The sequence below is a fragment of the Rhinichthys klamathensis genome, unplaced genomic scaffold (genome assembly GCF_029890125.1).
Source record: "Rhinichthys klamathensis goyatoka isolate OS25496 unplaced genomic scaffold, OSU_Roscu_1.1 h1tg000191l_1, whole genome shotgun sequence".
Taxonomy (NCBI): Eukaryota; Metazoa; Chordata; class Actinopteri; order Cypriniformes; family Leuciscidae; genus Rhinichthys; species Rhinichthys klamathensis.
In genome coordinates, this window is record NW_026606717.1 from 262,597 (window position 1) to 275,249 (window position 12,653).

General features: G+C 40.5%; 1 protein-coding gene across 3 annotated transcripts in view; it reads right to left on the reverse strand.

Annotated features, from left to right (window-relative positions):
- Positions 1-12,004, reverse strand: part of mark2a (MAP/microtubule affinity-regulating kinase 2a) — a 49,371-nt gene extending 37,367 nt beyond the window's left edge. For all 3 annotated transcript variants that reach the window (XM_056261971.1, XM_056261970.1, XM_056261969.1), the window contains exon 1: positions 11,247-12,004. In XM_056261971.1, the coding sequence (XP_056117946.1) occupies positions 11,247-11,297 (51 nt within the window). In that variant the 5' untranslated portion in view covers positions 11,298-12,004. The remainder of the gene's footprint in view (positions 1-11,246) is intronic.
- Positions 12,005-12,653: the final 649 nt, after the last annotated feature.

Genomic DNA, 12,653 nt, shown 5'->3' on the forward strand with positions numbered 1-12,653 from the left:
GCTGTCAGTCACCGCACGGTGTGGATACTGGCATTCAGAATCACAGATTATTCTTTTTGGAAGTATGACCAACTAGGGGTGTGACGGTTATTATATAACCGTGAGAGACCGACGGTTATAGTTGAACACCGTCATTAGAACTCTATAACCGCCAAAACCGTGTTATTAAATTATTTTTTACAAACATTTTTTATCATAGAGAATGTTTAAATACTAATATCAGCTTACGAGGGAAACGGAGGAGGAGTTAGTGGTGCTTCTGAGGCTGCTACTGCTGGAGATTCGGGAGAGGTCTACTCTGTGCCCCTTGACCGATCAGAGCGTGCGCTAACATGGATTAAAGCCTTGTTTATACTCGACGCGCCCGTTTCTTTTTGGCCTGGGACACACTGGCTGCGAGGCGTGAGCGTGGCGTTTCTGTTGTGTGTCAGCTGCGTGGCGGCTGCGTCGCGTTTTCTGTGTCTTTGCACACCAGAAGCGTGTCTGACTAGCATGCAGCGTCTTTCTAGCATGCACGCGTTTTCCTGAGACGCGCGTATCACGCAGGCAGTTTGCAAGCTCTAACCTGTTAACATGGGAGCCGAAATAAAACGGACACGCCACGCAGCTGAGACGCTTACGCCACGCAGCCAGTGTGTCCCAGGCCTTACGGTAGAGATCCACTTTTGCGACAACAGTCGCGTGTTGTCGCGACGCCTCCCCACATTTGTACTTTGATGGGCGTTCCTCAGGTTTACTGCTATGGGCGTGGTTTTGAGCCAGCGGCCAGTCTAGAACAGAGGACCTGCGAGAGACTTCCCCCCGTCTCCATATGCTCTACTTCTATTGGATAGTCGCGTTCAACGGAATTCATTTGCATAAAGATGGGCATCGGCCAGCTTTTTGACGCGCAGCATTTTTTCAAATGAAGCGCCGCCTTCCCGGGATGCTTTCCGGGCGCGTTAAAGTCGCGTGACGTCACCCATAAGAATAAAGCGGAGCACGGCACGACAGAAGTATCGCACGGACAAGTGGATCCGCACCCTTACGGTAGAGATCCACTTTTGCGACACGACAGTCGCGTGTTGTCGCGACGCCTCCCCACATTTGTACATTGATGGGCGTTCCTCAAGTTTACCGCTATGGGCGTGGTTTTGAGCCAGCGGCCAGTCTAGAACAGAGGACCTGCGAGAGACTTCCCCCCGTCTCCATATGCTCTACTTCTATTGGATAGTTGCGTTCAACGGAATTCATTTGCATAAAGATGGGCATCGGCCAGCTTTTTGACGCGCAGCATTTTTCCAAATGAAGCGCCGCCTTCCCGGGATGCTTTGCGGGCACGTTAAAGTCGCGTGACGTCACCCATAGGAATAAAGCGGAGCGCGTCGCGACAGAAGTATCGCACGGACAAGTGGATCCGCACCCTCACGGTCCTCTGTTTTAGACTGGCCGCTGGCTCAAAACCACACCCATAGCGGTAAACTTGAGGAACGCCCATCAAAGTACAAATGTGGGGAGGCGTCGCGACAACACGCGGCTGTCGTGTCGCAAAAGTGGATCTCTACCGTTACTGTCTATGGTCCGCACAAGCGCGAAGGTGCACGCGGTAAAAATGACGCATTGGGTGCGCAAGGCGTCATTTCGCTTCGCTGTGTGCAAGGCTTTTTTTGTAACAGCGCGCGGCGCCGCATCCGAGGATGAACGACTTCAAGCCGAATCTGCCCGAGCATGTACGTCACCGCACCGCCACCCAGTTTGCGTGTCTAAATTCCAGGTCATTGCAAAGCTTTTTTTGTTAAGGATTTGTTTACTGTGTGTGATTCATTTAATGGAAAGCACATTCACTTCTAGTTGTCTTGCTGTTAATTTTAAATAAACGTAGATCAAGTAACTAATCAGTGCCTGCTCGTTTATTCAAACTAAGTTGTCCTATAATAACAGACGAACGTCGCAACTTGATAAGTTTAATTATATCAAGTGCTGTGAGAAAAGGCTATAAATCTCCACCTCCAGCATCCTCACACGCAACATAGCCTTACTAGCCGAGACTCCTTTATGTGTACAGATGTGACGTAATGACGCAAACACATGCTCGAATCTCCCGCGGAAATCCACCAGTACCACTGGAATTAAAAACATTATTACAAGCTTACCGCTTTGAATCGAGCTAAGGCAAGCAGATAGTTTTGAACACTGGCTGGTTATGTATTTTCTCAAATATGTATTTTGGATCATTTTTAACCCAAAAAAAGCTACAGCTTTAAATGGAAAAAATGTACAATAAAACTATAGTTAAAACTAGGCTACCGGTCACTTTAATTTTGTCTTATTTTTAATTATTACTCAATTCAACTACTGATAATTATTTTTAAACTGTTTATGACTCATTTTCACATTAAAGTAGGCCTAAACTTCTTACATCAAGAACAATTTGGCATGTTATGAGATCAGGGTAATAATATATTTCTGTCATGTGATGAGGTATTCCAAAACTCTTCTGGACACAAACTTTCTGGACTCTCCAACCATGATCACATTGTACAGGAATGACTTTTGTGAGTCAGCCATGAGTCTAGTATGTTTTAGTCAAAGATCAATGAACGACTCTACCAATAATTTTTTCAAGATAAAATCTTGGACACGAACAGACATTTAAAGCTTCAAATCGATTTTAATTGTTGCCTCAACTGAGCTGAAACAACCTGCATCCATGACACACAGTCTATGTGCATGCCATGGGCATGGTCCGTCCCTTTTTATTGGGTCTCTGGAAGATAATAGTAAATGGTAGAATTTGATGTGTTATAACAAAACAAAAACATAGTTCTGCCGTGATTTCAGGACAACATCTGCCAAAATCAGTGCAGTTCAGTTCAGTGCCACACCCATCAGTAAAAATCCATAAAATACTCATTTCTGCCACAGAATAGACCAGACCAGGTGGAATCCTGCTCATTCGAAGACAAATTAAACCCTAAGAAATGGACAGACGCTTATCAATTAAAACCATCTTTATAACCAAAGAAAGAAGGCAGCATACAAACTATGTGCTTCCACTGTGCTACAGATAAACTAGCTCTACCTGTCTCCTAGAAAAACCAGTTTTGCCCAACACCTTTATTTCCTTTAACCTAGCACCAGTGGGAAAACCAACCAGATGATCCAGCTCCACATCTACAATACACAACCCTTCATTTAAGCCATTCCACTACTAGACTTATAGTTCATCAGGACTTGAGACTCCTCATTATATCATCAGTCAAACCGGTTGGAGTTCTCCGATTCCTCAATGAACAATCTGAGGGTGTTCTAAGCAAGATTAGTTTCAGTGTTTGTCACCACTGACGTTTATGGCCTAGTTACCGAGGGCCTATCACAGACGTCAGAGCTGACAAACGTTCAGGAGGGGTTTGTTTTATTGGGACAGTATGTAACACATACAAACCAACTAAAAACCATTATTTCAGAAAATGACTGAGGTGTTGCTAAGATTCGACTGCATTCACCTTCATGGCGTAAATCTGAAGTTTCATGTTGCTATGGAGATCTCTTTCTCAAAATGTTCTTTTCATTGTATATTCTCACCTCAGCCTTCGGTCTCTCTTATAATAGAGACCTGCAGTTGACATTTCACTCACACACACACACACACAAGGAAAAGTGGGGTAAGACGTGTCAGTGGGTAAGCCGTTTCATCTCCTTAACAGTGCATAATTTGTTTTACTTGTAAATAGAGGTAATCACATACATTCTACATGCCAGATCAAAAGCAAAATCTATATTTTTTTATACAGCAATTCACCAATTATATGTATTTAATGTTTACAATAAAACATTTATATGAGAAATAATAAATTAAAAAAAATGCTATGAATGTAAAAAATATATATATTTATTTTTTCAAATGGTAAAAGTGGGGTAATGTGCGTTAGAAGCTTCGGGGTTAGCAGTGCCAATAGCTCAACTAATAGTATTTCATGACAGTATTTCCTAGGGCAGGACCTAGCATACTTTTTTGGTGGTCACATTTATATGGCCCTACACTACAGACATGTTAATCTAATTTCAGATGATAGCAAACATCCTGAAATTTCTCCTCCTCTTTCCTAGAAGACAACATCAGTAAAAAGTGGCACATCTTACCCCACTCTACCCTATTATGTAAACAGAACCAAACAAGTTATCTGGGAGGCAACTTTATCACGGTAGTGTCGGTAAGGCCCCATTGGTTAAAGAGCAGCAACACATGGCGCACACATCCTATTGAATTGACGGTTTTTAATTACAAAGGCTTGAAGGAAGACATTCAGGTCTGCATGAATGACTAATATCTGACTAGGATATGAAAACCACCCCGAAGACACAACGCAGACCCGAAAGAGGACACCGATTGCGGGAATGTTGCTGAGCTACAGCTCACAACCACGTTCAACATCGGCACTCCGTGCATTAGAAGGTCAAGGAGAAGCAGAGGCTCCGAATGAGGGTAACTGTCTGAGACGCTGGGGAAAACAGCAGGGTAGACTGGCACAAGGGGGAGGGGGAAATCAAGGAGGGGTGTGAGCCAGCTTGTCATTTATCAGTATTTTTATCACAACATGACTATTTCAAGAGGAGGGAGGTAGCAGCCAGTACACAAATAGACGGCAGCTGAACATCCCCCCATTGGTGAAATGCTACATCGCTTCAGACTTAGAGAGACTGAGATGCCCGTGTCACGCTCAAACTACAGGTGATCTTCTACAGCACATGACTGAAAACATTTTAGCTTAAAGTCAAATGAGAAAATGTTTTTGTTTTTTTTTCAGTGGCAAAGCAGACTACTGAGACTAAAACTACTGAAGCAGGGCTCTACAATAAGGACTGCCCAATGGCCCGGGGCCACCGTGAAAGAGACTGGGGCCAGTGCTGCATCTTCACGGAAGTTGATAAATTGCGCGTTTTTAAGCCTTGCCATTTGCCAACTTATATAGCGCAAGCAGAAGCGAAAGTACCTGCGTCTCTCAGTTCAGTACTCCAAGACATTTTGACATAATTTTGTGTGTTTGTCCATTCAAGCTCAGGGAGATGTGAAAGAGTATTCGTGGGCTGAGAGGCAGTGCCCACAACATCATGTCTCACATCGCGCGAATAACTGTAATAAGGATTAATGAAGACTATGCAGTGATATTTTACATTTGATTACTATTTCTGTACCTGAACATCTAGTTTAGACCTAAATAAAAGGCTTAGTTTAGTTAAGCTAGTAGTTTTTGGTGTCATAACCTTAAACCATAAACTTAAATGGACCTATTAAATGGGCATTTCCAGACATTTTTTTAAATTACATTTATCTCACCTAAATGTTTGCTCAATTGTGTTTTTACAATGGGGTACTTTTGTTGCTCAAGAGTTTACACAACCCAATGAAGCTTGATTTCAAAATTTTCAATCTTTGAATTAAATTGAAAAAAGTAGCACAAATAAATACAATAGAATAAATGTACAAATGAAAATGAGAGAAATCAAGAGAAAAGTTTTTTGGTAGGTCTAACACTATTCAGAAATACTACATAAACGGAATAAAGTAATCAAATGTAAAATAACACTGGATAGTCTTTTAGTCCTGTATAAATTAAATACTATTATTAATCCTGATTCTAACAATTAAAGCAATCTTTTGTTGTTTTATCAACATTAAGACAGACACATATTAGGCTGCTGTCACAGATCCATTTACTCTTTACATGCATTTCTCAACTGTTTCTGTTTAAGACATAAACGACTGTGTTTACAAGGTCGCGGCTTTATGTATTGTGCGCAGAGAAAATCATCGCTCAGAGAGCACGGGAGTACTGAATAGTTTAAAATCAAAAAAGACGTGCAAATGATAAACATTAATGACGATGCAACATTGGTCCAATTGTGCAAGTGAGAATTCAGCCAACTGCCTCGACTCCCGAACCGAGAGTCTGCTATCGCCGCGTGCAGCGCGCTTGACGCTTGCCTTGTGCAACCCATTTTGAGAGAGAGAGAAGACGCAGCACCGCTGAATCACTTAAGCGGTTTGTGAAATTGCGTCTTGCAGAAAGTTTTAAAATGACTGATTTGATCTTATAATCTGTGGATTCATTTACTCATACAACCTACATGATAAAGGGAATGAATGTTTGCGGGAATTTCCCGCATCATAAGAGCAAGGCCTGCGGGAATGATTCAAATTATGCGCAATACCCATAACCCGTGCCGAATTTCGAGCCTTGATTATTTATTTATTAATTACTTTTTTCTGTTGGAGTCCATGAAAATGTTGGAAGGGCAAGTAAAAATTTGAACCACTGGTCTGACTGGGCAAGTAGAAAAAATCCTTAGCGTTGAGCCCTGTGAAGGATGAAAGTTCAAAATCATGATTGTTTTGTAGGAAATATTACACAAAATTGTGATTTTCTCCCATGACCTTCCAGACCCATAAGTATCTGGTTAGGTAAGGCTTGAAAAACACATTGTGCATGAAGATTAACTAAACATTCAAAATAAAACCACAGCTCCAATGACACTCCCCAAACCATGCCCAACTGGAAATGCCAGTCCAGACTGACAGGGCTGCGGCCGGGTCACAAATCTTTGCCCAGATAAACAGAACCACAACTCCTAGCATTGCTTAAGGAGTAAATAAAATATAAAATAAGTCTTTATCTGACCTAAAAAAAGATGATTAAAATCATTACACTACATGCAAGCCAAACAGATTATACACGATTCCCCCAAACCACAAGAAAGGTTCTTGAGGGAAAAGTGCTGACCAACCTTTTCAGACTGCAAATCACAGGACGATTGGTATGAATTAGCAAGACACACATTTCATCTTCTCCACTATAAACAAACCTTACACTCAAACTGACTTCAACTCAGTCTCATGAGATTTCAACTGCAAGCTGCTTACTGTTGGTACAATTCTGCCAGTGAGTCACTGAAAGAGGATCAGTCTTTTTGGTTAAAACTGACCTTAGAAACAAGCTATTAGTGTTCCTTCTATGGGTTTAAGAACATTCAAATTATTTCAAGTTTCAAGATCTGTGAGCTCAGTTTAAAACACACCACTTATATATATTTAGTATAAACTTGTGACAACACCAATATTACCGATAACACAGGGGGGGTTCTCTTTTGAATGCATGCTAGCTTTTAACTTTCGCTTTTAAATTTGCGACCTTACTTTGTGTAGGCCTATAATTTGCAGGCATCAGGGAGCAGCTATCAATATGCGGGGTATTTAAATCGCTTTTGAATGCACGCTCACTTTTTACTTTCTTCAAAATTCGTGATCACGCGTAGGCTAATCTGTGAATAGGTAGAGGGGGTACTGACCACACATTTTAAGATAAGATATTTGTCAATGATGTTGCGCACCAAATCCTCCGCCACCGTCTTGTCAGTCATCTCTCCTTACACTCGTCACGTGATAAGTGAAATCTGACTCCTGCTGCGACTCTGCAGCTCGTGCTGTATATGGAGCTGAGCATCTGTTTTCCAACTGAACTAAATAATTTTAATTGCTATGAAAAAAAGAAAAACGACAGTGTGGGCGGTGCCACAGTGGGCAAATAATGTAATCGGTGTATGGCCGAACAAAGAGTAAGACCAGTAACAGTGCCTACCGCGGCAAGACTAGTACCTACAACCATGAAAAATAAGCTGGAAAACTGATGTACAATTGATTTACATTTAAACGCATAATTTTAAAACCTACTGACCCAACTTCACCCACAAATGTCTTTATAAAGTAGTTATAACTCCAACCTACAACTACTAGGGGTGGAACGGTACATGTATTCGTATTGAACCGAAACGGTACGGGCGTCACGGTTCGGTGCACGAATTTGCACGGAGAATACACGGTACAAATAAAAAAAAACCCTCTTAAATAGCGATCAATCTCGCTCTATTCGCTTTTGGTGTGACTGTGAACGCAGCAATGAACAGGCTGCGATCAAGATTGCAATGCTGGAGTGTGTGTGTGTGTGTGTGTGTGTGCGAGAGAGAGAGAGAGGCGCGGGCGCGAATTGCGCAATCGAACAGTGTGTGTGTGCGCGCGCGTGCGAGAGAGAGAGAGAGAGAGAGAGGCGCGGGCGCGAATCGCGCGATCAAACAGTGTGTGTGTGTGTGAGAGGCACGGGCGATGAACAGTGGAAACATAAAAACATACTCCGTCATTTTTTTCATACAGGACATCATTAAAACTGCAAATTGTTTACTTATATTTGTAACTCGCAATAAAACACAACATTGTGCTTTTGTCACACTCTAAACTCTTGTCAAACTGTAACCTACAACTGTTAACAAAAGTTTTTAATGGTAGTATTATTTTATACGGAAATCAATTATTTATAATTCAGATGAGAATAAAGTTAGGGTTAATTAAAATGAAGGAAAACAAATATATTGATCTGAAATAGCAAATTAATTTTAAATTCATTCAGGTACAATTACCAAACATATCTCAAGGTCTTTTCGTCTTTTTAATAATTTAATTTATAAACGAATTATATAAAACTACTGTCAGTGCACTACAAAAAAACTGGTTCTATGCCTTTATTAATAAAACTTATTTAAAAAATACAAGGCTTAAGACATTTATAAAAATGCCTTCTGCATTTTTGTTTTGCTTTTCACTCCATTGTACCGAAATCATACCGAACCGTGACGTCTGAACCGAGGAATGAACCGAACCGTGACTTCTGTGTACCGTTCCACCCCTAACAACTACTATAAGTATTAAGGGTGCTCCGATTGATCGGTCGCCGATCAAAATCGGCCGATAATCGCTTTGGGATGTTTGATCGGCGGTCTCTATAAAGGCCGATCCAGAAAAGCCGATCAGATGACGCAAAACTCGCGAGACAATTTTTTACGCGCTGCTAAAAATGGCTCCACCGGTCTGGCAATTCTACAAGGTGTGTGAAAAAAACAATACATTAGCAATCTGCAATGAGTGAGTGTAACGTACCAAGCAAATCCCACGAAGCGGAAAGCACGCAAAACATTTCAACACCACCGACCTCATCAGACATTTGAAGGTTAGTCACGTTAAGGATGTTATACCATCCATCAGAACTTTAACTCGTCTTCTTGAGAAGACCGCAGAGACTGACCACGGTGTAAAAACGTCAAAAGCCACGTTATTGGAAGCGGTCCAGAAAAGATTCCGTGACATTGAATCTGAGCGCCTGTATAGCATCGCTACAATCCTCGATCCGAGGGGAGAAAACTTAATTTACACATTCGTTTGTGTGTGTGCGCGTGTGTGTGCGTGCGAGGACGCGCGCGTGCTGTGTGGCTGTCAGAGCGAATTAAAGAGCATGCAAATGAAATGAGTATTTAAAAAGTTTAAATTCAGAATTGATACAAATTTGTTTGACTATTCTAGTAGGCTCCTTAATTCATATTGCAAGAATATGTATCTTTGGTCTAAATTATTGATACAAGGAGCTATTACTGAAATGAATAGTGTAATTGTGTTATTCTTTTGTGTAGGCTGGTATTTTCTTCAAATATGATAAGGAGATATGAAAGGAGATATGAATCTAATAATCTCTATCCCCCCTCTCTCTTTCTCTACCTCATTCTCCCTCTCTAAATGCCTCCCAGAAAAAAGCAAAGTTATAGATAGATACAGTCACAGATATGGTAGTTAGTAATATGTATTTTTTGTTGCTGTGCACTTTACTACCTGTGGTCCTTTAAGTGTATTAGAAAAACTGATCTGACTCAAAACAATATTTTGGCTATAACCTTTATTGTTGCAGTTTTTAAAGTAGTCTAAAGCTAAATTTAAAGACTCAGATGTTCTGTCTTTTATCTTTTATTTTATTTTATATTCTAAAGGAAAGTCGTATTTGTCAAGCCCTAAGCTGTTCCCAATAACCAAGCTGCTAAGTTAATATGCTGGACATGTTGCTTGCCAATAAATACATCGTTGTCAATTCATGATACGTTGCTTCTCTTAATTGTAATAGTTAATGTACATTGTTGTTAAATATAGTTTAATAAATAATGCTACATGATAAATAGAAGACTTCAAATAGACCCTGTAATCGGTGATCGGTATCGGTATCGGGTGATACAGCTTCCAGCAATCGGGGATCGGTGATCGGCCCCAAAAATCCTGATCGGAGCACCCCTAATAAGTATAATCCACTGTTATTGTCATACATATAGTACACCCAGTCATCCACATAAGCAAAATATGCAATATAGCAAATCTCACCTGCTTGATTGTTTATATCATCACAAAATGTAAAAATACATTACTGCACAGTGCACAGCTCTATATATAGCTAAAGTTGGATACATGCGTACATCCAAATTCATCCGCATACATAGAGTATACTTTGTCTAAAGGGTGTTGATCAAACAACCAATCAGATTTGAGGGACAAGTTTACAGTTTATGTCAAGAGTAGGCTTAAACCAAAGGTTAGGTGCTTCTACATCAGTGTTATTCACTCATCATTTCCCTCTGATTTTATGGGTAGGACTAAATTTTTTGTTGCAGGATCAACTATGTTGATCCAGGAACAAGTCTTACTTGGCAAACTTCAGTGACCTGTGTACAGCAAAATAAACTATATAGCAAATCTCAACTGTTTGTCTCAAAATGTATACTACTGTATATTATCATAATTTTCTTTAAAAATCTGCATTGAAACAATGTGTATTCAGCAAAACACTATACAAATAAATTTGACTTCAAGTAAAAAGCAGAACAAGGCAATTACACATCTAGGCTATATGGAATTTACACTGAATTCCCAACCACTGATCTTGCAATGGTACAGAAAGTAAACTGGTGATATAGCCTAGCCTATATCTTCTCAAACACTAACAAAAGAAATCATGACAACATATCAAAATAATATCTAGAATGAACTCGACATTTAAAAAGAAAAGCCTCTTCTATTTGTGGTAAAGATGAAAACTGTTAGCCAAGACTGTTGTGTGGTTTCCTGTCTGTACAACAATAATAAAAAAGCATTTTCTTATTAAGTCGTTTTCCAGTCAAAAATAAGCAGCTAAAGAGGTTTTTCCCAGTGCTGATAGTTAAACTAGAGAATCATAAGCTCCTGTATTTTATTCTAGTTAACCAGGCCAAGATCTGACATGACAATATAGTATTGAAAGAAAACAAAGCTTGTTATACAAAGTAAGTAATGTGTAAACGAACAAAACTTATCTAATAAATGGGTCGATAATCTTCCTTTTTTTTTTAAACAGATGGATTAGACTCACCTGGCCAGTGGAGTGGTCAATCATGGGTAACAGTGGTGTCCTCGTCGACATATTCTGAGGTTGAATTTGACAGTTTATTTTCTGAAACTGAACGTGTTCACAGCTCTCACAATTCAATCAAATGTGGCATCGGCACAGCACGATGAGAATTGTCCAAAGTCCAACTTGTAAAGAGATCCTGAGCTCGGTGTGAGACCCCCAAACCAGCACAGATTAGTAAAAAGGTCCTGTCATTAAGTCATACTTTGTTTAATTTCGACAGGATGACGGATTTTACTGAAAACTTTCGACAAACCCTATCGGAGGGTGTCAGCATTGAATGTCAACTTCCTATGTGACTTTCTGAAATTAAACTGGCGAGTTTTCGTTGGAATTACAGCATTAAAACATCGTCAGATTAACTTGAACCCTTCAGCTAATGAATTACAACAATATTGTTCCCAGCACAAATGTGCAAAATCGAGTCCGAGGACTCACAAGTTTTATTAGGCCGGGTGGCAAAAGGGTCCTTAATGTATCCCTAACTATAAATGTTCGGCTGTATATTATTGTGCATCTGTAATGTCAAAACTTAAGTCCTGTTTTCCTCTTCACAAGCCTGAGGAAAGACACATGGAAGCCCCACTTAGAACACACAAAAACTTTAGGGCAAGTTATTGAGCTGCTCCTTCCAGTTAGCCAACTCAGCAGCGCTCAGGTCAGCGTTACTCCGAGCAATGATCCGTCATACAGGTGTCAACACGTCCATTTCAAAACCAAATCAAACACTTGATATCGTCTCAATGTGACAAACTAACGATCCAAGCACAAAAACATCGCGGAGCTGCTCCTATACTGGCTCTCTGCGCCTCTGAAAATCACATCTAACCTGCTAACGCGCGTTAACGTTAGCTGGTCGAGTGACTTCGAAAAAGTCGCTGATATTTTGACAGTATGATTGTAAGAATATGTCCTAACCGTGGCCCGGTTGTGAATGGGTGTAAATTGGTCGGTTCCAGTCCGTGGTACGCGACGAATTACATCTGTGAGCCGTGAAAAGCTGAGCAGTCGGGCGGTCACGACTGGTACCGCAGCAGCGCCCGGACGCCAGTGTTGTTTGCGTTCAAGAGAAATGTGAAACCAGCCTGTGGGTCGACTTCCTTTGCCTCACTCACACCGAGCTTTAAAATAAAAGTCTTTTAATCATACATAGTTTTAAAAATTAAAGTATAATATGTATATTCGACAAGCAAAGAAAAACGTTTTTTATTATAATAACGTTTTAGGACGTATTCCTATATGTCAGTTGTTTTGTGTTAGGTTAATGAAAGAAACAGAACAAACTCTGAATTGAACCTCATTTGTGTGTGTGTGTGTGTGTGTGTGTGTGTGTGTGTGTGTGTGTGTGTGTGTGTGTGTGTGTGTGTG